We start from the raw sequence: 26,981 nt of genomic DNA on the forward strand, positions 1-26,981 counted from the left end.
TCTAGATTACACTCCCGCGGAGGCGCGCACGCGATTACGAAACGAAGAAGAAGAAGAGGAAGTGGAAGAAGAAGAAGAAGAAGAGCACGAGGAGGAACTGCTTTTACAATTTCCGTCCGGCACTGAGGCATGAATCCCCATTCAATAAATGGCCAATTACGTGACGACATCGTACGACAGAATGGGTAATGGCCTCTCGTCATGTTGCTGTGGGATTTACAAACCTGGCAATAACAACTGACCAGTGGAGGAACGCAGGAAGCAATCCAGAGAGAGAGAGAGAGAGAGAGAGAGAGGGTTCCAAGAGAGAGAGAGACGAGAGAGGATGAAGAAGAGCAGAGAGAGAGAGAGATCAATCGGATAGTTGGGAGATCGTATTGCTAGGATGACTGTCAGTTGTGGTCAGTGATTTTGACGCCGAATTAGACTTGACAAATCCTGAAGAGGAGAAGAGAGACGAGAGAGAGAAGAGGAGGATGAAGAGATGGAGAGACGAGAGAGGGACGAGACGGAGAGAGAGAATCAATCGGCCTAGTTGGGAGATCGTATTGCTAGGATGACTGTCAGTTGTGGTCAATGATTTTTGACGCCATAGACTTGAAATCCTGAGAGAGAGAGAGAGAGAGAGAGAGAGAGAGAGAGAGAGAGAGAGAGAGAGAGAGAGATCTAGTGTGGAGATCGTCTTGCTATGATGACTGTCAATCGCGGTCAATGATTTTTGACGCCGATTGATTCCTGGAGAGAGAGAGAGAGAGAGAGAGAGAGGAGAGAGAGAGAGAGAGAGAGTCTTATTGAGGTAAGTGGCCCCGTAAAAATGGTAGCAATTCTAATAACCTTAATGGGTCTTCTCTGAGGGAACTAGATGACAAATACTTGTTCCTGCTTATAAATAAAGTTTATTTTTCCATCAAAATATTCTCTCTCTAAAAAATGAGTCTTTTTTAATTAAATTTAAACCTGGATAAAATTGAAACCATATTTCTTTCAAGTAAGACTGTCAACGACAAAAAGGAAGTTACGAGAGAAATCCAAATTATGTCAACTCATTCACACAAACAGAATTTAAGCGGTGAAATATAACGCGTATATCATCATACAGATCATGCCATTATGAATTATAAATAAATTAATTATAAAGGTAACATCACAAATTATAAATAATTATAAATTATAAGTGTAAATTATAAATTATTACAAATTATAACAAATTATAAATAATTACTGGAGTCCTCATCCTATGCCTCTCTTCCTAATTTTCTCTAGACAATTGTAGTAAACTATCTAAATTAACATTGAAATAGAAAATTAGCATTCCAACATAATTTACCAAAAATCGACTTCAAAACCATTGAGGAGGAAAGATAACATACGTCAATATTCGTGTTCTGGTTCAGTCGTGACAGAGATTTGGACAAGGGGCGAAAAAAAAGGTATTCAGGTGATTTTTTTCTTCCATTATTTGCCTTTATCACAAAACTATGGCATCCATCGTTAAACTAAATGGACTCATATAATTGTATATTCAGCCCGAATACTCACATAGTTTGAAACTATTTAATTGTTACAGCTTCTGTTGAAAGCGGTCACAATTTACTGTCAGTCTTTGGGAGGTCTGATATTATGTGTATGTATATATATATACTTAATTATATAATAATATATATATATCTATATATTTATAATAATAATATATCTATAATATCCACACTATCCACAGGTGAAAAATAATAGCCCCTTGACCGTATTATTTTTCACCTGTGCGGATTATGTGCGATACACGAATCACGTGCTAAAGTGATTATAATCTTATTATAAATATATATATATATATATATATATATATATATATATATATATATATATATATATATATCTACATAAGTGTGTGTGTATGTGCGTAAATACTACAATTTAATAAACAAGCCAACGAATTCCCATTATATAAACAAAACAGTCAGAGCACCAACATAAGTCCTATGGAACCTCTTTAATAAATAAATAAATAAATAAACTCCTCCTATACACAAAGCAAATTCACTTAAAAAAATAAAACGGGAAGGGCACCAACAAAAAGCCCTACGGAACCCCTTTGTTTTAAAAAATTGAATAAAAAACTCCTCCTACTCACATAGCAAATTCCCTTAATAAATAAACAGGATGAGCGCCAGCAATAGCCTTACGAACCCTTTAAAGAAACTACATAAAACCTCTAATTCACAGAACGAGTTTCCTTAGGGGCACCAAGAAAAACCCTATGGTACCATTTCAATAAATAAACAAATAAGGAAATAACACCTACTCATAAAGCGAATTCCCTCAAATAAATAAAACAGGAAGGTCACCAGCAAAAGCCCTAAGGAACCCCTTAGAAATAAATAATTCCATAACACCTCCTACTCACAAAGCAGAAGCAGGACGAGTACCACTCCGACCTCCTCATCTTGGCTCTCTTGGACGCCGCCGTCCTGCTCCTCGACCTGTGGGTTGCGGCCCTCGAATCGGCGGACCTCGACCGCGTGATGCTGCCTTGCGACCAGTCGACCGAGGACGACACACGCTCGCTCAGCGAGGAGACGCGCTCGTGGAAGTTCTCCCGAAGGTCGTCCAGACTCGACCTGCAGTGGAGAGGAGACGGTAGTAAAGTTAAGGTGGAGTTTTGAGGGGTTTCATGGCAGGGGGGAGGGGGGAACTGGCGAGGAACTGAAATTAGAATTTAAAAATACCAATACGAAAAATTTAAAGATTCAATAAAATGACAAAAGTCATGCTCTGAAGAAAATGAAATTTAAACAAAAATCTATGAAATTACAAAGTGGAGTCCTGAAAAGAGAATATAACCTTTTAAAAAAATCAAACAAGAATGAATTCAATTTTTTTTACTAACTAAAAAATATTTCAATAAAAGTAATTGTAAATTCGATTATATAAAACAACTTTTTTATTATATCTCACTATGAATAACTGTTATTTATTCATCTATCGTTAACTGAGGCCTTTGAAGAGGTCTCAGATCCTTTTTATACACACACACACACACACACATATATATATATAAGACAAACTGTTCAAAGTTAAATTTATTTATATTGAACTTAAATGCCTGTCAGACAACTTTAATTATTATTTTGAGAGACACTGATAACACTTACAACAATACACTATTATTTACACTTGAAGTATGTTTTATGACTGATGTATGACACGAAGTAATAATTTTACAAACTATCCTCACTCTGGTTACTAAAACAGTATTCTTGGCCAAACAGTTTTTCTTAAAACAAAAAATCACTTCATAGAAAAAGTGAATCTTAAAATCTAGAGAGCATAAAATAAGACTTTACAGAGAAACAGAAAATGGGCATTAAGTCACAAGAAAAGGATACAACAGAAAACGGATCTCCACAAACTGGAAAATCTTTATAATTTGCAAAAGAAAAAGCGAAAGTAGAAAACGGGCGTCTCAAAATCGTAAATCCTTATCTTTCAATTTCGAGAACCATATCTCATAAACGCAAAGAGAAAACGAAAACAGAGATGGAAAAACTTAATGAAGATAACGACGTGACGTCACCAACAAACGCCGCCAAAGAGTCTCGAAAGCCCGGAAGAAAAGCGTAAGTAAACTGAGCTCTATCGGACACGACACCAGATATCTGCCAATTTCACGAATTTCCCTGGGAAATTCGGAAGGGAAATTCGATGGGAATCTTGTGACACGTCTGGGAATTCTTCTTTTTCTTCTACCAGTTTCGACGGAGGATAGAAGAGATGTGGGGAAATGACAATAATAACGACATTTCATCGGGATGACGACATCTGTAGAAAGGGGAAATGGGACTGAGGTTGCGTTATCTGTGATGGAGGCGTGGATGTGATTCCCACGTCGTTTGTTTGTTTGTGTGTGTATACATATATACATAGATACACACACACACATCATATATATATATATATATATATATATATATATATATAATATATATATAATATAATATATATCACAGAGGAATCAATGTTAAGTTAAATTTCTAAAGAGGTTAGTAATCCCCCTCCAGATGAGCACTGGTGTGGTTCCAATATTTGCTAAAGGAATTTTGAGACCAAATCCCACAAGAGCAGACCAGAATACTTACAAAATTGTGATAAAGAAAGATATAAAAAAAGTAAAAGGCGTGGCACTCAAGTTTGGAAAGAACCAAGAGAGATAAATAAGGCTGCTAGAGAACGTTATCTAAGGATGGGGGAAGGCGAAAGGGAACTGGAAGAAAGGTTCTGGAAAAATGAAACTGGAAAATCAACAACTGTCACTTTGGCCTCACGCAAGGGAAATTTGTAACAGAGGAAAGCTTTATAATGAGGTAACTGCAAGATAAGTACCGTAAGCAAAAAGATATAATGCCATTAGTTCTGGATCTTTAGAAGGCGTTTGGGAGAGTACAGAAACGAGATTTTAAGCATGCATTAGGAAGACCTGAGGTACCAGGTATATGTGATGATAAAATTTCACCAAAACGTAAGCAATGATAGAATGAAGCCACTGGGTTAAATGTTGATCATCGAATAAAAAAAAATTGCAAATGTGCCTTTATTGTTTATTAAAGTTACTGAAGAAACTATATACACAAGACAGCGGAATGAGACGCCCTCAGAAGCTGTTGGACACAGACCAGTGTTAACAGTACAATCACATCTCGCAAATATAACAGATTGAGAAGAAACGACGGGAAATCACTTTACGTATAACTGAGCTTATGGTGTCGAGCGTTACGACATAAAATATGCCCTCTGCTTTGATCTATTTATTCTCTGTGGTGTACGATACTCTATCGGACACCTAGCCTGTTAAATAGTGTTGCACCCCAACCATAATTTTTAAGGGGTACTCTACTTCTTAAACTGTAAACTGAGCAACATATTTTGAATGCCTGGAAGTCAAGACAGAGAGGAAAATAATACCCTTGGGGAAAGGGCAATCCAAGGATAATGTAGAAGAATAACACCAACCTAGATATGGTGGAAAGATAGCGATGGACTACATATGAATATGATTATCACATTAGTATACGACGCATCAAATGATGACGTTTGGATCAAGACCACTCTCCCCTACGTAGCTAAGATGAGGACATGAAAACGAAAGAAGGGAGACTTTGCAGAAGCATCACGAAAGAATAAGTAACACCTCCATTTCATGGACCTCAACTTAGCGTCACTTCGCACCTACCGTATTATGGTTAGTTTTTCCTTTGCTACTATTTTGGGTGTGATGAATTATTTCTTATCTCTCTTAAACCGAATGGTAAGAGTAATATATACAGGTTACTTTAAGTTAGGGACTAGTGGAAATGCTGATAACTGTAAGATATCTGAAAAGAATTTGCAATTTAAGAGATGCCTAGGAAAAAAAAAAGTTCAGGTGTTCCATATATTAAGACTGTCAGGACAATTATTCAGAAAACCGGCAGATATTGCAGAATAGCATGAGAACACCTGTGATCCAGCTTAGGAAAACCAAAAAGAACTTAGTTGGCATGAACGAGAACCTGGGCTATAGGTGAGAATTCAATACACGTTCTGATCCTCTCAAGGAAAAGCGCGAGGTCAGTAATATAAGGCAGTGGTGACAGTGCTCCATGCATATATGCATGTGAGCAGATGTATGCGGGTGTACCAAATCACGTGATTTTATGTATGTGCATACGTATGGACGTGTGTATAAGTTTACCATATATATGAAAACAGTATAGGTACAATCGTGTATACATATGTATTGATATATCTTTGGGCCCTCTCTCTCTCTCTCTCTCTCTCTCTCTCTCTCTCTCTCTCTCTCTCTCTCTCTCTCTCTCTCTCACCTGAATCCATTGATGGAAGGTCTCTTGAGGTTTGGCTTCGGAATGTCGGACCAACCCGGAATCTTTTCGGATGGAAATTTCTTGATCGAGTCCCAGTCGGGTTTCAGGTTATCCTGGAATGACATAATCAGGTTAGCCTCTTCATCAAAGTCATTAGTAACAAGGGAGATAGAAGCATTTAAAGGCCCAACGACAAACAGAGCATTAAAAAACTATAATAATAACAATAATAATAATAATAATAATAATAATAATAATAATAATAATAATATAGTTTTATTTTATTGAAAATACTGGCTATTTCAGCCGCGTTTATTTTGTATAGAAGTTTCCCTATTCTTCTTATTACTGACTTTTTCCTCTGTACACAAGGTGGCTATTAAAACGCCAAATGGGGGATTCCTTTGGCATTTTAATAGCCAACTTGAGTACAGAAGAAATGTCAGTAATAAGAAGAATAGAGAAACTCCTATACAAATTAAACACGGTTGAAATAGCAGTTATTTTCAATAAAACCTGTATTGATGAAGGTCTTCTTCCAGAAAATAATAATAATAATAATAAAATAATAATATAAGAATAATAATAATAATAATAATAATAATAATAATAATAATAATAATAATAATAAAATAAACTGTTATAGCAATTATCAAGATTCTTTAAGACCCACCACTTAAATCCAGAAAATATCATATTATTATTATTATTATTATTATTATTATTATTATTATTATTATTATTATTATTATTATTATTATTATTATTGTCGACCTTATAGTGAAAACGTCTAAATCAGAATGATGGATTCTCACTAAGTCTTATAAAGATAAAGGACAATCATGAAACCATCATAGACAAAGGACAATGACATCAGTATCGTCTATTAATTCTAATGACAGAGGGAGAGTTACAAGGATTAGGAAGTCTCAAAGACTTATTAGTCCATCCAAGGAGACATCATGTGCTCACTTATCTCTAGGAATAGGTTTTACTAGTTATTCGCAGTGTCCTAATGATTTTGTCTAGCTTTCTTTTAAACTCTTCCATACTGTAGAGAGAGAGAGAGAGAGAGAGAGAGAGAGAGAGAGAGATAACTCGAACATCAAAGTCATTATTAACAATTCTAATAAGACAGAGAGAGAGAGAGAGAGAGAGAGAGAGAGAGAGAGAGAGAGAGAGAGAGAATAAATAAGCATTCCTGGGACGTAATGTCACCCTAAACATACTTATATATGAATTAATATTCACTGACGCGGAATAAATACATTCTAAAGAAACCATGAAGAAACAAATCGGCGCGCATACGCGAGCGCACACACACACACACACACACAACAGCATCGCAAGTCAGGAACGCCAAAAATGCATATTAACTTTCCTTTTTGCTTTTGTTTTTCTTTAACAAAACAATCCGTGGAAAAGTTCTCACAAACAGGAGGCGTTTTCATTTCAAACTTGCTTCATAACTGCGCTGCTATTCAGGGGTGGCTGTTAGGTAGGGAGGGGAAGGGTCGGGGCAATAGGTAAGGGAGGGCAATGGGTAAGGGGGTAACCAAACGCCATTAAGGGAGGGAGACAAAAATGTCTGCATCGTCGGCAAAAAACAAAATGAAAACTGCAATGGCGCTTTTCGCTTCGTTCCAAAAAGTTTCCATAAAAGTGGGATTATCCTCAAAAAGTAATTTGTCTGAACAAAACGCTGTGATTATTCGCTCTGCTCTTTAGGGAGAGAGAGAGAGAGAGAGAGAGAGAGAGAGTATAGGTGTGGCAAGGTTCTCTTAAAATACATATACATTGTATTTTTTTATTATTTTTAAATCGGATTCTTTGCAAATCTATGTGTGTGTGTGTGTGTGTGTGTGTGTGAGAGAGAGAGAGAGAGAGAGAGAGAGAGAGAGAGAGAGAGAGAATACATATATATTGTGATTCTTTTATATTCTTAAGTTAGTTTCTTTTCAATTTATTGTGAGAGAGAGAGAGAGAGAGAGAGAGAGAGAGAGAGCACGCGTGACGAAGCCCTTTCAAAATGCATATACACTGTATTTTTATAATATTTTCAAGTCAGTTTCTTTGCAAAATTATTGACCTCATACTAATATCACTTGACTTCTGTTTCTCTTTATCAATCTGAAACATTATATTTGAATATATATATATATATGTGTGTGTGTGTGTGTGTGTGTGTGTAAAACTACCTTTTTAAAGGGTGGTACTGAATTACTTTTCCTAACATTTTCAGAAATATTTCTTTTGATAATACTGTATTTTCAGACAAATCTTCTCGCCACTGGACCTTGTCTGCTGTAATATCTGATAGCTGCTGATTACGGAAATTTCATTTTTAGTTTTTTAAATTATTTTCTACGTTTTCTCAATTTATAATTGAGATAATATTTTGCAGTCTGTTTGTTTGTATTTGTTTCTTTTTCTGGTGATTTGACGTTGCATGGAACCAGTGGTTATTCAGCAACGGGACCAACGGCTTTACGTGACTTCCGAACCACGTCGAGAGTGAACTTCTATCACCAGAAATACACATCTCTCACACCTCAAAGGAATGCTCGAGAATCGAACTCGCGGCCACCGAGGTGGTACGCCAACACCATACCAACCACGCCACTGAGGCGCTTTCAACATTTTGCAGTTAAATTTCAGGATAATATTTTGCGAAAGCGTTTTATAGCAGTATTTCCTAAAAATATTCTGGGGTGGTATTTCACAAAATATTACAGTATTTCATATCAATATTGTGGTAACATTTCAGGACAATATTTTGTGTCATAACACAATATGAATATTTCTAAAGCACTATTTCTATGAAAACACTTATTGATAATATTTGCTGAGAGTATTTCCTGTCAGTATTTCTGCGACAGCATTTCATGGCTATATTTAGTACCCCGTTATAAATAAAACCGAGAATATTTAGAAATATCTTTACAAGGCAACGTTTCACTTTATGTTAAACCAATACTCCACGACAATATTTCAAGACTAAATCCCCCGTCACAATAATATATTGTAATATTACCCAAGAACAATATCTGAAGGCAATATTCCAGAAATATTTTACGGTGTTTTAAACCGATATTTTACGAAAACATTCCTAACTCAAAAACCAATACAAGGTGTCATTTTATTAACATAACTTACACTTAATGCACCTCCTCATTTGCATACTATCGGTTACCTATACGGAGACCCCTGGTGGCTGGATTTTTTACTATTCTTCACGAACATAAAGATGAGAATATTACTCATTCAATACGACCTCAAGTTTAGATCAGAGGCGGGTTATTGAAACCTAATAACAAAACAATGTACAGCTGGCTATGTAAGGTGGTTGTGGGTTATATTAAGGCCCGAGACCTTGCCAGGGAAGTGATAATTAGGAATTTTCCTCTTAAAATAAAAATGATTATTATTAAGAGCTGGGGAAAACAGAGGAAGGATTGAATTCCAAAGTTTAGTCGCTAGAGGAAACGAAAAGTCATTGAGTTACCTGAACATTCTGAGTTGGTTCTTAGATATATATATATATATATATATATGTGCGTAATATATATATATATATATATATATTATATACATAGATATATATATATATATATATATATATATATATATATATATATATAAGCGCAATTATATTATATATTATATTATATATCATACTTTAAAAATAACCTACACCTAAGGGAATTATAATTGTAGTAAGAGCATCTAATCCCAGCCAGGATTCGAACTTGGGTTTTTGGTTCAAATACAAAGATAGAGACAGTCGACTCCGACCATCCATAATATATATATATATATATATATATATATATATATATATATATATATATATATATTATATACATACTTATACATAAACATGTGTACATATGTAAACATACGGTCAACACTTATATATATATATACTTACTTTAACGTCTCCCCAGGCTGGCCAGGCAATGTTATGTATGCCTTCCCTGACTGTATTCCAAGGCTTAGAGAGAGTAGCTGTAGTCTGGGACCAATCTGGACTTTCCGCTCCCCGGAAACAGGACCCAAAGGCCTGAAAGATAACAAAACAAAAAAATTAGTTGAAATCGACATTTTACATCAAAAGGAAGGACAAGTGATTATGAAGAATGGTTTGGAAACTTAATGTATAATGTTCGGGGGATATTTTGAATGGTTTTCAATGAATATAAAAATCTGGGGAAATATGTTTTATCAGTTTAAATAACGGTGGTTATGAAGATACGTTTGATAAAACTTGCATGTAGTTATGTGTAATTGAAAAGTGGAAACATATGTATACTGTATATATAGTATATATATATATATAGATATATATATATATATATATATGTGTGTGTGTGTGTGTGTGTGTGTGTGTGTGTGTGTATGTGTGTGTGCGTGCATATGCGTACGATATATATATATATATATAGATATATATATATATATATATATATATATGCATACATGCTTGTGCGCAAGTTTATGTGAGCGTGTGTATGTATTTTTCTATAACACGTGTAAAAACCAACTTTATTAATGCAATCAACATGCGCATCATCTGTAATTACAATAATTAATGGATATTATTATAATGCTATTTACAGCTGTGTAAATTCTCTCTCTCTCTCTCTCTCTCTCTCTCTCTCTCTCTCTCTCTCTCTCCGTCTTATTCACCTCACAACAAAGGTGGCCATCCAAGCATGACAAACAATACGTAATACAAAGAGCAATAATAAGTAATCATCATAATAATAACTGATTACCAATGATAATCACCGCCAGTAATGCATTCATTCACCTGTAACCGACGTCAACACGTCGGTTACAGAATACAAAATTATATATAATTATAATTATATATATAAAAATTATACATGTATACATGTTAATATATATAGTATATATATTCATATAATGAATAATATCTAAACACACACACACACACACACACACACACACACACACACACACATATATATATATATATATATATATATATGTGTGTGTGTGTGTGTGTGTGTGTGTGTGTGTGTGTATGTGTGTGTGTGGTGTGTGTATAACTGTAATAAATGTCCTCATCACATTTTCAAACTTTTTGGATACAATTGTCACTTCAAAGCCTTAAGATCCAAGTGAAGGAATCAAATGAAGAAATTCTGATCTATATATATATACTAATGTACACCCAGATATATATCATATTATACATACATACATACATACATACATAATCACCTGGCCCATATAAAACATTATCTAATACTTATATATCAAGACGGTTGAACACCTGTGATGACCCAGCTACGGGCGAGCGCACTCAAAAGCACAGGTGAGAATAACGCAGGTGTTCCCCTAAGTGGGGATCTCATGCGGTTTCAGACCGCGCAAGAAAGCATTCAAGAAAGCAATCAAAGAATGAAGCACGAATCCCGAGACGATTTTCGTAACTGAATACAAGGCATTGATTACGGCAGCAGTTACTGTTACGGAACTTCACAGGTGATTAATCAGCGAGATTCGGATCAGGTAGATTATTGGCTTGACAGCTGGGTTCCGTACCAGGAGGTTACTGTTCTGCCGAATTTTTGACCAAGTAGGCCACGCTGGTCCATAGATTTTGAGACGAGTATAGTATTTTTGGAATGTCCGATGCACTGCCATGGGAATTGCACGGTTTCAAATTTGCAACAATAATGGAAGGAATGTCAAGTATTTGGTTCATATTTAGTAGGAAGTTAATGATGCATATGTATACAGTGTGTATAATATATATATCTATATTATATATATATATATAGATATAATATATATATATATTATAATTATATAATATATATATCATCAGTCGTTGCTAGTCTACTGCAGGACAAAGGCCTCAGACATGTCCTTCCACTCACTTCTGTTAATTGTCCTTCTATGTCATTTATACCCGCAAATTTTCTTAGCTTGTCAATCCATTGTCTTCTCTTCCTTCCCCTGCTTCCTTTGCAATCTCTAGGGACCCATTCTGTTATTCATTTTGTCCATCTATTATCTGACATTCTCATTATATGTCGTGCGTACGTCCATTTCTTTTTCTTACTTGTTGTTAACATCCTCCATTTTAGTTTGCTCTCGTATCCATGTCGCTCTTTTTCTCTTAGTGTTATTCATTATTATTCTTTCCATAGCTCTATGACTTGTAACTAGCTATGTCCAAGTTTCTGATCTATATAAATATATATATATATATATATATATATATATATATATATATATATATATATATATATATACTACATATATACATCTACATATATATACTTGAAAGGCCTGCATTCGATCCCGTGTTTTATGTATAATATATATATATATATATATATATATATATATATATATATATATATATATATATATATATATATACCTTGATTCCGTGAACGAAAAATAACTCAAATCAATTCAGATACGACTCGAATTGAACCATAAACTCGGTTTTGTGATCTCCAAAGAATAACAAATAGGTTATCAACACCGAAACCTAATTTTAGGAAGTAATTGAGGAAGTAGTGGCGCAGAAAACCAGCATCAGATCTTTCCATTTACCTGTAGATGATCTCACTTGGGTGAATTCCAAGACACTGTCTTCGCCATGACGCGTCTGCATTTTTTCAACAACAAAAGATTCGTCAACTCGATTAGCATGCATTTTTGCGTCCCGTCAAGAGAAAAGCCCCCCCCCCTCCCTCTCTCTCTCTCTCTCTCTCTCTCTATCCATCTCACCCGCATCCCTTTTTTCCCCCCCTTCCCCCCCCCCCCTTCTCTCTCTCGTCTCTCTCTATTCTCTACTCTCTCTCTCTCTCTCTGGCATTGTTGGTGAAGTCTTAATTGGGAAGTGTTTTTTTGGCTAACGCCAGGATATCCAGACAAAATAGAATTTCAACTTCTTTCAATACTTCCTATCCCCCACCCTCCAAGGGCGGGTAGCAGCGCTATCAGTCCACATCACACGGTGCACTGTAGGTGTTACTTTAGGTTCCTTGCAGTGTCCCATCGGCCCTAACTACAACCCCTTCCGTTCCTTTTACTGCACCTCCTTTCATATTCTCTTTCTTCCATCTAACGTTCCACCCTCTCCTAGCAATTGTTTCTTAGTACAACTGCGAGGTTTTCCTCCTGTTACACCTTTCACATCTTTTTACTCTCAATTTCTCTTTCAGAGCCGAATGACCTCGTAGGTCCCAGCGCTCGCATGGCGTCTTTGGCCTAAAGTTTATATTCGAACCCAAAATCCTACTTCGTATCTTAATTCCAAGTGGTTATTAGCATTATCTTATTTCCTGATGTTCCTTTTGATGCAACTGATAACACAGTCTGTTATCTTAATTCCTAAATCTTCAGAAATCAACAGAGATTTGGAGGAAAAAATTATTTAAACACAACGAAGGGATAAAGTACTGGGTAATTATAGTATGGAAATAAGTAAAATTTTAAATATTACGAAGCAAAACCTTCTTGATATATACTCTTTTTGATGTACGTGAAATTAATAGGGATGTATCTTAATATAGCGGTGTTGGAAAAAATGCAAATAAGCTGCTTCTTTATTACAAAATTTTTACTCATTTTTTGTTTATTTGTGAAAGCAACGTAGCAGAGAAAATAAATAAATAAATAAATAAATAATAATAATAATAATAATAATAATAATAATAATAATAATAATAATAATAATAATAATAATAATAATAATAATAATATAGCAGTTATAATGCACAACTACATTTTCAAAACTATAATTATCATTATCATTTTTGACAGCATTACAAAAATAATTACAAGCGTTGCTTAGAGTAATCAAACGAATTGTGAATTTTTAAAAAATATATATAATAGTTAGAAAACAAGAGTAATAATAGCAACAACAGAATTAAACCTATCAGCTAAATTACAGTGAAAACAAAATTCGAAAAAAAAAAACACACACACACACACACACAAACAAACTCAAACACAAACCTACTGCAATCGAACAAACACGCACAAACCAACTCCGTTATTCTTGAAGAGTTAAAACGTCTGAACGTCGGTTAGCTTAGCATGCAACGAGCATGCGCCAACCGAACGCAAACAAGGTAGGTTGGCTGACTGTATGCATTACAGGTAACCGGAACTGCTGTGATATCAGCGTTGGTGCTTATCAGTATTCCGTAATGAGCGAAGGTGTGTGTGTGTGTGTGTGTGTGCGTGTATGTGTGTGTGTGCCCAAGGGAGATATTAGGTTATCATGAGTCTTATCTATTTTATCTATTTATTACCTCTCTGTCTCAAGTAAAAATATCATTAAAGAGACAAATATCTCCGTTTTCAAGTAATCTTTACTCTCTCTCTCTCTCTCTCTCTCTCTCTCTCTCTCTCTCTCTCTCTCTCTCTCTCATAGTAATAAAGTAGATAATTTATAAATATATATATAAACATATATATATATATTATATATATATATATACATTACATTATATATATAGTATAGTATATATGGTTATAATATATAAATATATGTATAAATATTATACGTATCATACTATATATATATAATATATATATATACGTATATATATTTATATATATATATGATATAGAGAGAGAGAGATAGAGACTGAGGGGAGGCGGAGAGAGCGTAGCGAGAGAGAGAGAGAGAGAGAGAGAGAGAGGAGAGAAAGCTAATATATCTCCAAAACAGATACACGAAGTAGCAAGACATTGGAAAGATTGTATCTAGTTGATAATGTGAAAAAAATTACTAAATCATCATCGATGTTATTTAGATGTTAATTATCTTGAAGAAATTACTCAGTCCGTTGAATACAGTAGTTTTCGCAGTCCTACAGATATACAGACATAAAGACATACATACAGACAGACTGAAGTTAAATAACGTTCTTGGCAGAAATAATAATAATAATAATATGATGGTGATATATTCATGATGATAATTTACATTAGGCCATAAAGGTAGTATAAATCAGGTCGAATAATAATAATAATAATAATAATAATAATAATAATAATAATAATACATGCATACATACAAAGGCCATGAACATTATATATATCTCTATCTATATATATATATATATATATAGTATTTATTTAGTATATATATATATATATATATATATATATATATGTTTGTGTGTGTGGGTGTATTAACAAACACACACAGACACCCATCCCTACAAAATACAAAATACACCGGTCAATCCATTACATACTCAGAACAGAGTATACCTGCAAATTACACCTCTCTCCATGACAGCATGTGTGAGTTGGAAGTACAAACAAGGAGGTAAATGACCCTCCTGCTCGTACGCACATATATACACATGCACACGTACATACGACCGGAACACGTGGTTTACACGTCAGTGCGCGCACGGCGTCTCAAAGGCCACCAGATGTACACTTAAGAAGAGATGTACAGGTGAGCTAGCACGCCAGTTTCTTCGAGGCACTTCCAACTGTATTTTTGAACTTGGATTGACAAGTCTAAAATGTCGTATTTTTTACTTGATTATTCAATATTTAAGTGATAATTCGTTTAATATGTGTTCCTTAACACTGTACAGATTGCTAAGTATTAAAATATATAAAAATAAATAAAAATAAGTAAATAAATAAAAATAAATGAATAAATAAATAAAATAATAATTAATAAAAATAAATTAAAAAAAATTTTTATTTCTATTTATTTATTTTTATTTATCTTCATTTTATTTTATTTTATTTATTTATTTATTTATTTATATATTTTTATTTAATTATGTTTGGGAATAGTATCCACTTACTTTTTCATACACCTATTTAATGTGTGTTCCTTGACACTGTTTAGATATCTAACAATTAAAATGTTTGTGTTTACATTTCATTCATTTAGGACCTGATTATTCAATATTTAAGTAATAATCATTTAATAAGTGTTCCTTAACACGGTTCAGATTGCAAACTATTAAAGCGTTTGGGAATAATATCTACTTTTTTCATACACCAACTTTGAATGACAGGTTTGACTGTCGTGTTTCGGACTTGATTATTCAATATTTAAGTAATAATTTATCTAATGTGTCCCTAGGCACTGTTTAGATTTCTAACAATTACAATTTTTGGGTTTAAATTTCAATGAATGTTTATACACCAGTCGTTGATTACGAAATTGTGTGTACAACTAAAATATTTAGTTTTATATTAATTACTTTCATTTCGACATGACTATTCAATATTTCAGTATTCATATACTTATCAAGTGTTCCTTAAAGTTATTTAGATTCCTCAAAATTAAAATGTTTGAGTTTAAAATTTATTTAATTATTGTATACTCAAATCATCGATTGCAAAATTTGAAGTTATATTTTCTTTAATTAAATTATTATTCAGTTATTAAAATGTTTGAGCCTAACTTTTATTTAATTTCGATATTTCAGTCATCAATTAGGGAAATTCAAGTGGCATACTTATCATAAAAATTTATTATTCAATTGTTCATGGATTTACCAATTATATATTCCCGTCCGCTAATTCTGAAATGTCACTATATAATTATCGATTCTTTTACTAATTAATGATAATCAATTTGCTTACCTATTCACTATCTAAATAACGTAAACCAGGATAAATATTACTTTATATAAAAGAACTCCAACAAATTTAATTCCTTTCCTCGTGAAAATAAAAAAATATAGCATAAATACAATATACAATTACGGGTGGAAAGCTGACTATGCTAAGGTTAGCAGCTATAAGAGTGCCACCAGATCTAAGAAATTGCAACACACATGCAATGAACTATTAACTACTCCATTGCAAATCACTGCATGCCCTTTGCGTCGCCAGCTGCATTGGGTCATGGCTGACCTCCTCCACACTTTTTCTCGCTTTTGTTTTTTTGCTTAATACTTCTTCGTCATGTTCAAACCCTTCTCTTTCAGTTAAGTGGAGTTGAATATATATATACACACAGACACACACACACACATTATATATATATATATATATATATATATATATATATATATATATATATATATTATATATATATATATATATATATGTGTGTGTGTGTGTGTGTTATATAAACTTATATAATATATATATATATATATATATATATATATATATATATATACACACACAAAATTAACCAAATATCAATCACAGGCACAAATGTTGACAAGGATTATTTGTATTAACACTTTACAATGTCATTTCACACCTGCGAACTCCTGCCACACCTGTGACTGAGGTGGTTGACCTCTGTGCCTCATTCACTTAGTGGAACACCTGAGTATCTCCCGAAATAAGTAAAAAAAAAAAAATATTATGGTATTTGCACACATCTCAGTCCGTGTATACTGTACTGACCAGTATTTTATATATATATAAATACGCATACAGAATTCGCATAAATCATCGTAAAATCAATAACTGGCAACTGTACTTCCGATATCTATTTGATATGACACAAAGTAAAGCCGTTCATATCATCGAAAAATAAAGAAGTGGACTAAATGACAGCAAGAGATCTTGTTCAATGATCGGCAACTTATCATAACCTAGAGGGCTAATTTTAATTTTCATGACTTCAAGAACATTTTGAATATAAATACATTATTTTTGCCTGTATACCTGGATATTGCGATTAAAACGCTTACTGACGGTATTCTATCACTCAATAAAAAAAAAGACAACTAATAAAAGAGAGATGGTCTATTCTGTGGAATTACCAGTTATTTCGTCCGGACGCAAGCGCTATAAAGTGGTCAAGATTGAACTGAGCGAAAATAATTCCATAGAGTGATGTATCACTTTGGCGGACTTGATATTATCTTAACCCAAATCTGAGTCCAATTCTTCAAACCTCTTCATATTCTGTAATGCAATATTCTTGGTGGTCTACAAAACAATTGAATGTGACAGGTTTTTAATCCAATAGTCTTCTCGTTTTCGGAAGGACTGAATATAAGATTTCTTTTAATATCTCGAACACATCAGAGTTATCTGCTAAATGGTTATAATGAGAGATTTTGGTAATAATGTCTAAACCTGTGGATATATTTTACTCAAGGAAATTGGCAATTAAGGTCAGAATTGCAATATAATCAAGGAGATTTTCGCCAATTGATACAAAAAGTGAATTGAAAGATTAGTATAACCTACTTTTGCAGTATCTTAGAAATGATTCATGTTATTGTGATTTTGTGACAATGGTTTATTATTGTGTTGTTCACTGATGAATAAATAAGCTATCCAATCTCTTGTGGCCTGAATTTTTCTTCAAATTAAAAAAATCCTTAGATAAAAACTACACGAAGGTAAAAAAAAAAATCCCAATATAGGTCATGCATTCCAGCACATCTGCAAGACAGTACAGCATTTGGTTTTTTTTCTATCGCGGAAGTAAATAAAAATAAACATAAAATATAAAAATAAAATGAGGTCGATCCTTTACGTATGGTGTTAATACAAACAAAAAATATCTTGTACATATAGATGTTACGAAAAATAGGTCAATCTTCGATATTAGCTTTACGAAAAAACAAGACGAGAGCAATCTTCTACATTAGTTTTATGAGAAAAAATCATAAGGTCAATCTTTTACATTTCTTTTAAGAAAAGACAAGTCAATCCTCTACATTAAAAGTTTTAAGAAAAAACATGTCACTTTACTGCATAAGGAGGTTTAAGAAGAAAACATGTCAATGTTGTGAATAGGTTTTAAGAAAAACAAGAGGCCAATCTTCTATATATGGAGGTTTTCAGATAAACGAGAAGAATCTTCTGCATTAGTTTTAAGTAAAAACAAGCTGCCAATCTGATACAGTCGGAGTTTTAAGAAGAAAATATGTCAATTTTCTATATTGCCAGTTTTAAGAAAGCCAAGAGCTCAATCTGCTACATCAGAAGTTTCAAGAAAAAGAAGAGGTCAATCTCCTCCTAGTCGAAGTTCTAAGACAAAATACTGAGAAATGACCAACTATTTTCCACGCCATCCTCCAACATAAAAAGGCTTACAACACAAGGTGAAGAAAAGGTCAGGTATTTTCCGACGAAATGGAAAAAATTATAAAAAAAAAAAAAAAAATCTGGAAGATAGTGGACAATCATACGGGAATGGCACGGTGACATGGAAGCATGGGGCCCATACCCATGGCATTTAAAAAAAAAAAAAAATGCCCCGAAGGGAGGGTGTGTTTTCCACGTTTTACCTAAGTTAGAGAGATAAATATCTTTTGTCTTCTATCCATGATCTGTGAAAAAATTCGTGGGGAATAAAAAAAAAGCGAAAAGTGATGTTCCAGTCGAGAGCAACACGTACAGAAATGGATTTAAAAAATAATGAAAGGAAGTAGTGATGAATGTAATTTATGTGAGTAGTGAATGACTGGAAAGATATAAATCATGAAAGGGAAACAAGAAATGAAAGCCATAATTACGATTGATAATAGAGTATAATATTGACATTATTATATATACAAACATAAAGACATACATATATATATATATATATACCTATATATATATTATCTATATATATATATATAGATATATATATATATATTATATATATCCGTATATAGTTATGTGATGTTGTATATCGTTATGTACGAGTAAGGAACGTTTATTCTATTGAAACGCTTAGGTGTTGGGCAAATATTCCTGGGTTACATACATACAAACATACGCGCGCACACAAGTGTACATATATGATATATATATATATATATATATATATATATATATATATATATATATATACACATATATATATACACGCGCGAGTGCAGGTATGTTTGTATCTATATAACCTAGGAATATTCGCAAAACATTAAATACAATAAACGTTCCTTACACGTACATAAAAATATTCAACATCATACAATTATATAGAAAATATATAAAAATAAACAAATAAAAACGCTGATTAATAACAAAATAATTTTGTCCGCTAACTAAGGCAAACACCAGATAACAAAACCAAAGACAACGTCACAAACCAAGCACAAAAAAGCCTACATTTATCTTCCCGAAGAGACAGACGAAAGGAAATAAACAAAATCTGAAAAGATAAATTAGAAGCATTTTGACGTCACGAGATTCCGGTAACAACTGGAAGAACTTCCCACATTTGGGCTGTACACTGTCATTAAGAGGTCCTTTGAAAGTGACCATAAGGAAGTACGGAAGTACTTCCTGGTGAGCACAAGTAATGCTGGACGTCAGAAAGAGAGAGAGAAAGAGAAGAAGAAGGTAGGAGAGACGGATTCGACTGAGATTTCGAGGACGAAGAGAGAGCGAAAAAAGAGGGAGAGGAGGAGAGAGAGACGGGTTATAAGTAGTTTATGATTATGACACCCAACGCCTTGCTTGAATTGCGGGAGAGAAAGAGTGGGAGGATAAACATCTGTATTCATATGTTTTGAAGAGAGAGAGAGAGAGAGAGAGAGAGAGAGAGAGAGAGAGAGAGAGAGACGCAAGGTTAACAATAATATCATCAATATTCTCCATTAATAATACCATCATTGTAACATGATAGTATTTACACATGCGCGCACACACACATACATACATACATACACACCACACACACACACATCACACACACACACATATATATATATATATATATATATATATATATATATATATATATATATAAATATATATATATATATATATATATATATATATTATTATATATATATATATATATATATATAGATATATATATATATATATACCTATATATATATATATATATATATATATCCTGCTTAATCTCAGACACTATGACAGCTCTTCGTAACATTCTTGCGCATGCGTACTGAAGCGACAGAAACACGACGGAAGTAACAGAGTTAATAATCATCAAGTCCACTGTACGAAAATTAACGATCTGAATCACTAAGTGATTGTGTGTGTGGGTGTGTGTCCTTTAATTGGCTTGTGGTGAATATTTAACCGCGTGAGAGGTATAATTGACAGCGTAGGAGTATGGACCATTACGTCATATGAGAAACTGATGAACAAAGAGATACGCAAGGATACACACATCAAACATTAGCCTTTGTGTAGGGACATTTCACTTTTTACTGAAGACGAGTTTGCAATTTCTCAGGAATTTGAAAAACGTGTGTGAGAGAGAGAGAGAGAGAGAGAGAGAGAGAGAGAGAGAGAGAGAGAGAGAACTGGTTTTAAAGTTTCATCCCATCTGCAAGTAACTGAAAAATAATAATAATAAAGCAACTTATTTATTATTTTTCGGTTTTCTTTTATTCTTTTCCATGCTTACTTCCTTACCTACAATTTTTCTAATAAATTCCTTGCATGCTTCTTTCACCTACAATTTCCACTATTACCTTTATGTACATGTCACCTATGGATTTTATACTTGCTTCCTTATACTTATTACCTACAAATTAATTCCGAATATGAATCACGAAAAATTTTCAACTAATTTAGTTCTCTGTATCGCCAATAAATTCCTCGTTTAACGCTTACTTATACGTATCACAAAAAATTCCACCTTATTTCTGGTTAAGCATCACCAATAAAGTCCTGGCTACCTTATGTATCATTAAAAAAAATTCCTTTTACCAGTTATGTATCACCGATAAATTATTCCCTTGCATTTATGCATCATTAAAAAGTTTTTCTTATTTTTCTGTTATGTATCACCATAAATTACTAGCTCACTTTTATGTATCGTTTAAAAAATTCGTATTTCCTCCTATGTATTGCCAATAAAATGCTCGCTTACTGCCACGTATCATTAAATATTCCTATGTACTTCCAGCAATGTATCACCAATAAATTGGTCGCTTACTGTCAAGTATTGCTAGATATCCCTGTGCATTTCCGCTATGTATCAGCAATAAATTGCTCGCTTACTGTCATGTATCATTAAATATTTCTGTGTATTTCCATCTATGTATCACCAATAAATTCCCTCGCATTATTTTATGTATACCTTATAAATTCCCAGCAAAATTCCAACTCAATTCCTCCTACGTATCTCCAACAAATTCCTGGTAACGAAAACACCAGGGAAAATTTCAATCCACCTTGAAACTTTCTCTCTCTCTCTCTCTCTCTCTCTCTCTCTCTCTCTCTCTCTCTCTCTCTCTCTCTGCTGCCATAAAATGAGGATTCAATAAGGAATCAAAGAAAAAAAAAGAAAACTCTCTCAACTAAAAAAAAAAAAAAAAAAAAACTTTACATGTGATGAGTTTCGTGATAAAATTGACGTTTTGGTATTTTATGCTTCAGGTGTGCTTTTGGCTACGTCTGAACATTACCTATTTTATATTTCAAGTTTTGAGTCTCTCTCTCTCTCTCTCTCTCTCTCTCTCTCTCTCTCTCTCTCTCTCTATTTATATTTCTGTCTCTAGTACCAGCTTCCTAAATGCTGGCAGAGAATTCTTTCTCGCTTCCAAGAAACCTCTCTCTCTCTCTCTCTCTCTCTCTCTCTCTCTCTCTCTCAAGTACCTTCATCCTAAATGCTAGCTAGCACTGTAACTCACTCTCCTTCCAGAAACCTAGCACAATAATCTCTCTCTCTCTCTCTCTCTCTCTCTCTCTCTCTCTCTCTCTCTCTCTCTCCTTGCCTGGCACTAACATCCGGAGCCTAAGCATCCATTGTCTTCCCAGAGCGTTGTAGTATTGTTCAGATGAAGCGCAAAAAAAAAAAAAATCCGCAAAAAAAGGAAAAGTCATTTCTACAACCACTTTACAACCCTCTCCTTTTATTCGACTTTCCTCGCAACAACAAAGGCGAGATGAGAGAACAACAACAACAACAAAGGCATTCCAGCGCTGTACTTGTCTTTTCAGTTGTCTTCACACCCTCCCCCCTTTCCCCAGCCCCATGGCCCCACCCCCATTGACAGGTTTTGTTATTGTTGTTGGGGTGGGGGACCCTTTGGAGTGAAAGCACAGGGGGTGGTGATTACTTATTACCTACAAATTAATTCCGAATATGAATCACGAAAAATTTTCAACTAATTTAGTTCTCTGTATCGCCAATAAATTCCTCGTTTAACGCTTACTTATACGTATCACAAAAAATTCCACCTTATTTCTGGTTAAGCATCACCAATAAAGTCCTGGCTACCTTATGTATCATTAAAAAAAATTCCTTTTACCAGTTATGTATCACCGATAAATTATTCCCTTGCATTTATGCATCATTAAAAAGTTTTTCTTATTTTTCTGTTATGTATCACCCATAAATTACTAGCTCACTTTTATGTATCGTTTAAAAAATTCGTATTTCCTCCTATGTATTGCCAATAAAATGCTCGCTTACTGCCACGTATCATTAAATATTCCTATGTACTTCCAGCAATGTATCACCAATAAATTGGTCGCTTACTGTCAAGTATTGCTAGATATCCCTGTGCATTTCCGCTATGTATCAGCAATAAATTGCTCGCTTACTGTCATGTATCATTAAATATTTCTGTGTATTTCCATCTATGTATCACCAATAAATTCCCTCGCATTATTTTATGTATACCTTATAAATTCCCAGCAAAATTCCAACTCAATTCCTCCTACGTATCTCCAACAAATTCCTGGTAACGAAAACACCAGGGAAAATTTCAATCCACCTTGAAACTTTCTCTCTCTCTCTCTCTCTCTCTCTCTCTCTCTCTCTCTCTCTCTCTCTCTCTCCTCTCTCTCTCTCTCTCTCTCTGCTGCCATAAATGAGGATTCAATAAGGAATCAAAGAAAAAAAAAGAAAACTCTCTCAACTAAAAAAAAAAAACAAAAACTTTACATGTGATGAGTTTCGTGATAAAATTGACGTTTTGGTATTTTATGCTTCAGGTGTGCTTTTGGCTACGTCTGAACATTACCTATTTTATATTTCAAGTTTTGAGTCTCTCTCTTCTCTCTCTCTCTGTCTCTCTCTCTCTCTCTCTCTCTCTCTCTCTCTCTATTTATATTTCTGTCTCTAGTACCAGCTTCCTAAATGCTGGCAGAGAATTCTTTCTCGCTTCCAAGAAACCTCTCTCTCTCTCTCTCTCTCTCTCTCAAGTACCTTCATCCTAAATGCTAGCTAGCACTGTAACTCACTCTCCTTCCAGAAACCTAGCACAATAATCTCTCTCTCTCTCTCTCTCTCTCTCTCTCTCTCTCCTTGCCTGGCACTAACATCCGGAGCCTAAGCATCCATTGTCTTCCCAGAGCGTTGTAGTATTGTTCAGATGAAGCGCAAAAAAAAAAAAAAAATCCGCAAAAAAAGGAAAAGTCATTTCTACAACCACTTTACAACCCTCTCCTTTTATTCGACTTTCCTCGCAACAACAAAGGCGAGATGAGAGGAACAACAACAACAACAAAGGCATTCCAGCGCTGTACTTGTCTTTTCAGTTGTCTTTCACACCCTCCCCCCCTTTCCCCAGCCCCATGGCCCCACCCCCATTGACAGGTTTTGTTATTGTTGTTGGGGTGGGGGACCCTTTGGAGTGAAAGCACAGGGGGTGGGTGATGAAAGTTGATGAACAGGGAGTGGGGTATTTTGGCTCGGGGCGCGAGAGTTTTGGGCGAGCGAGGTTTGATTAATGAAGGGTCCTCTCTCTCTCTCTCTCTCTCTCTCTCTCTCTCTCTCTCTCTCTCTCTCTCCACTGAATATACAAATGGGAGGGCCATTTCAACCTCAAGGAAAATGCAAAATTGGAAAACAATTCTAAATGCAATCACTGAACCTTTACACCTCTCTCTCTCTCTCTCTCTTACTATGCCGAATGTACAATCTCAACGAAAAAGACAGAACGGAGTGCAATTAAACGTCACCTCTCTCTCTCTCTCTCTCTCTCTCTCTCTCTCTCTCTCTCTTCTCCAGCTCCTCCTCCTCCTTCTTCTTGAATGAAAATAGGTGAAAACTAAACTAACGGAACGCCTGACGATAAATTGCGCATCAAAATGATAACATCTGTTTTCATCATGTTCAAGCCAGAGGTAATTCTGTCACTCCGCATCGGGTAACACAAATGTTTGGAATGTCAAGCGTTATCTTTGTAGTCATGAAAAGCTAAGGGGAGTAACAAGCAGGTAAAAAATGCGTCGAAGTTTCCTCGGAGCAATCGAGTTTTCTGTATAGTGTATAATGCTGTATGAGCCGTGACCCATAAAGCTTTCACCCACGGCCTGGCCTGTCCTACAGAGTTGCCAGACACGCAATTATAGCTTAATTTAACCTTAAATAAAATCAAAGTTGATGAGGCTAGAGGGTTGCAATTTGGCATATTTGATGATTGGAGGGTGGATGATCAACATTACAATTTGCAGCCCTCTAGCCCCAGTAGTTTTTATGATCTGAGGGCGGACGGACAGGCAAAGTCGTCACAATAATTTTCCTTAAAAAAATGAAAAGGAGAAATTGGTCATTTCAATAACTCATTAACATTTCTGTTGGTAATTGGTGATTGAAAACTTTTACGTCAGACGTCCATTAATTAAGTCTCTCTCTCTCTCGTAAACTCATAACTAAAATAATTGTGTTTCACGAAAACCGTAACAAGGAACTGATTTTAATAAGCATAAATTAATTTATGAAGTAAATAAATGATGACACTAAAAAAATCTATACGGTAGTAAATGATACATTAATAAATCTATAAGGTAAATATATAATTTATTTATTATATCTAAATTAGTTAATGTAATATATTATTTACTTTATTTATATTTTATACTTATATGAATGTGATTATTTGTTTATTTATTGGATCTAAATTTAAATTTTTAGTGCCATCATTTATTTACTGCAAAAATGTATTAATGCAATAATTATGTACTGAATAAATTTATTAATAAGAAAACCAATAAATCTAAACATTAAATAAATTATTACATTAAAAAAATATTTGATTGTTTATCAAAATTAGTCCGTTGCTAAGTTTTTCGTGGAACACAATTATCTTAAAATTAAAGTTATAAACGTAAAGTTTTCCTTTGAGTCTAGAGGGTTTTCATTAGCGATGAACCATATTTAGTTGAACTAAACATATTTCACTCAAAATTTATTTGGGTCTGGTAAAAGTATTGGCATAAATGAGTCACTTCGGGCAGATGATAGGAAAATGCAATTAGCCAAATAAAAAAAAATAATATAAATCCAATACACTAAAAAATCATGAAATCAATAAAAGTATAAAATTTCAAGTAAATAAAATATTACTGTAATTAATTTAAATGCACTAAATACATTATTTATTAACTGTATAGATTTATTAATGTCATTTGTTGCTTTATAAATTTTTTAATGTCATCATTTATTTACTGCATGAATTTATTAACTATACATTCATTAATGATTAAATCTATGAATCTAGACAGGAAATAAATTATTACAGTAACAAATTTATTCATAAGCAAACACAGCATAGGCAAACATGTGAATCATCAAGGAATGAAACCAACACAGCAATAAACCTGCTTTTTATATACACATTTCTAAAAATAATTTAAAACAAATAACAAAAAAAACAAAAAAAATCACAGAAACAAGGCACATCCAAAGTACGCACGCGAAAACGTAAAAGAAATAAACAAGAATAAGAGAGACGAAAGTTGAATCAAAAACTAAATAAACATCAGACTACTCAGCTTTCTGAAATGTCACCTCATGACGAGCAGGTGATTAAATTACTCCAACGCCACAGGTGAGATATCAGGTGTCGGCTGCATGAGTTATGCGCGAGACTTCGCGACTTTGCAAGCGCGCTTGAGCCTGCGCATGCTCCTGCTTCTTCTCACACCTCCCAGAAAAAAAACAAAGGCAAAACCTCACACACCTCACCCAGGGAAAAAACAAAAGCCCACACACACACACACACACACACACACAAACACTTATTCAACGTATGCAATTTCTTGATTTGCTTTGCTACATTGAAAAAGCAATAAGTGGGAAAAAATGTAACTATATAGTGGCAGGATTTTTTTTTCTCTCAAAATAAAAAAACACAGCAACACCTTTCCAAACAAAATATACATCCTTATTCAGTCTATACAATCTTACTTCCTTTAATGCTTTACAAAAGCAATGAGCTGAGGCACTATGTTACTGTA

The 26,981-nt window shown here is 34.0% G+C and overlaps 1 protein-coding gene across 1 annotated transcript in view; it reads right to left on the reverse strand.

The window, feature by feature from the left end:
* The window catches only part of LOC135208738 (disheveled-associated activator of morphogenesis 2-like), a 174,941-nt gene that overhangs the window by 76,862 nt on the left and 71,098 nt on the right, over positions 1-26,981 (reverse strand). Inside the window, 3 exon segments of the mRNA XM_064241229.1 lie at positions 2,402-2,615; positions 5,856-5,968; positions 9,787-9,918. Coding sequence (XP_064097299.1) covers positions 2,402-2,615; positions 5,856-5,968; positions 9,787-9,918 — 459 coding nt within the window.

This window comes from Macrobrachium nipponense, chromosome 35, assembly GCF_015104395.2.
Source record: "Macrobrachium nipponense isolate FS-2020 chromosome 35, ASM1510439v2, whole genome shotgun sequence".
NCBI lineage: Eukaryota > Metazoa > Arthropoda > Malacostraca > Decapoda > Palaemonidae > Macrobrachium > Macrobrachium nipponense.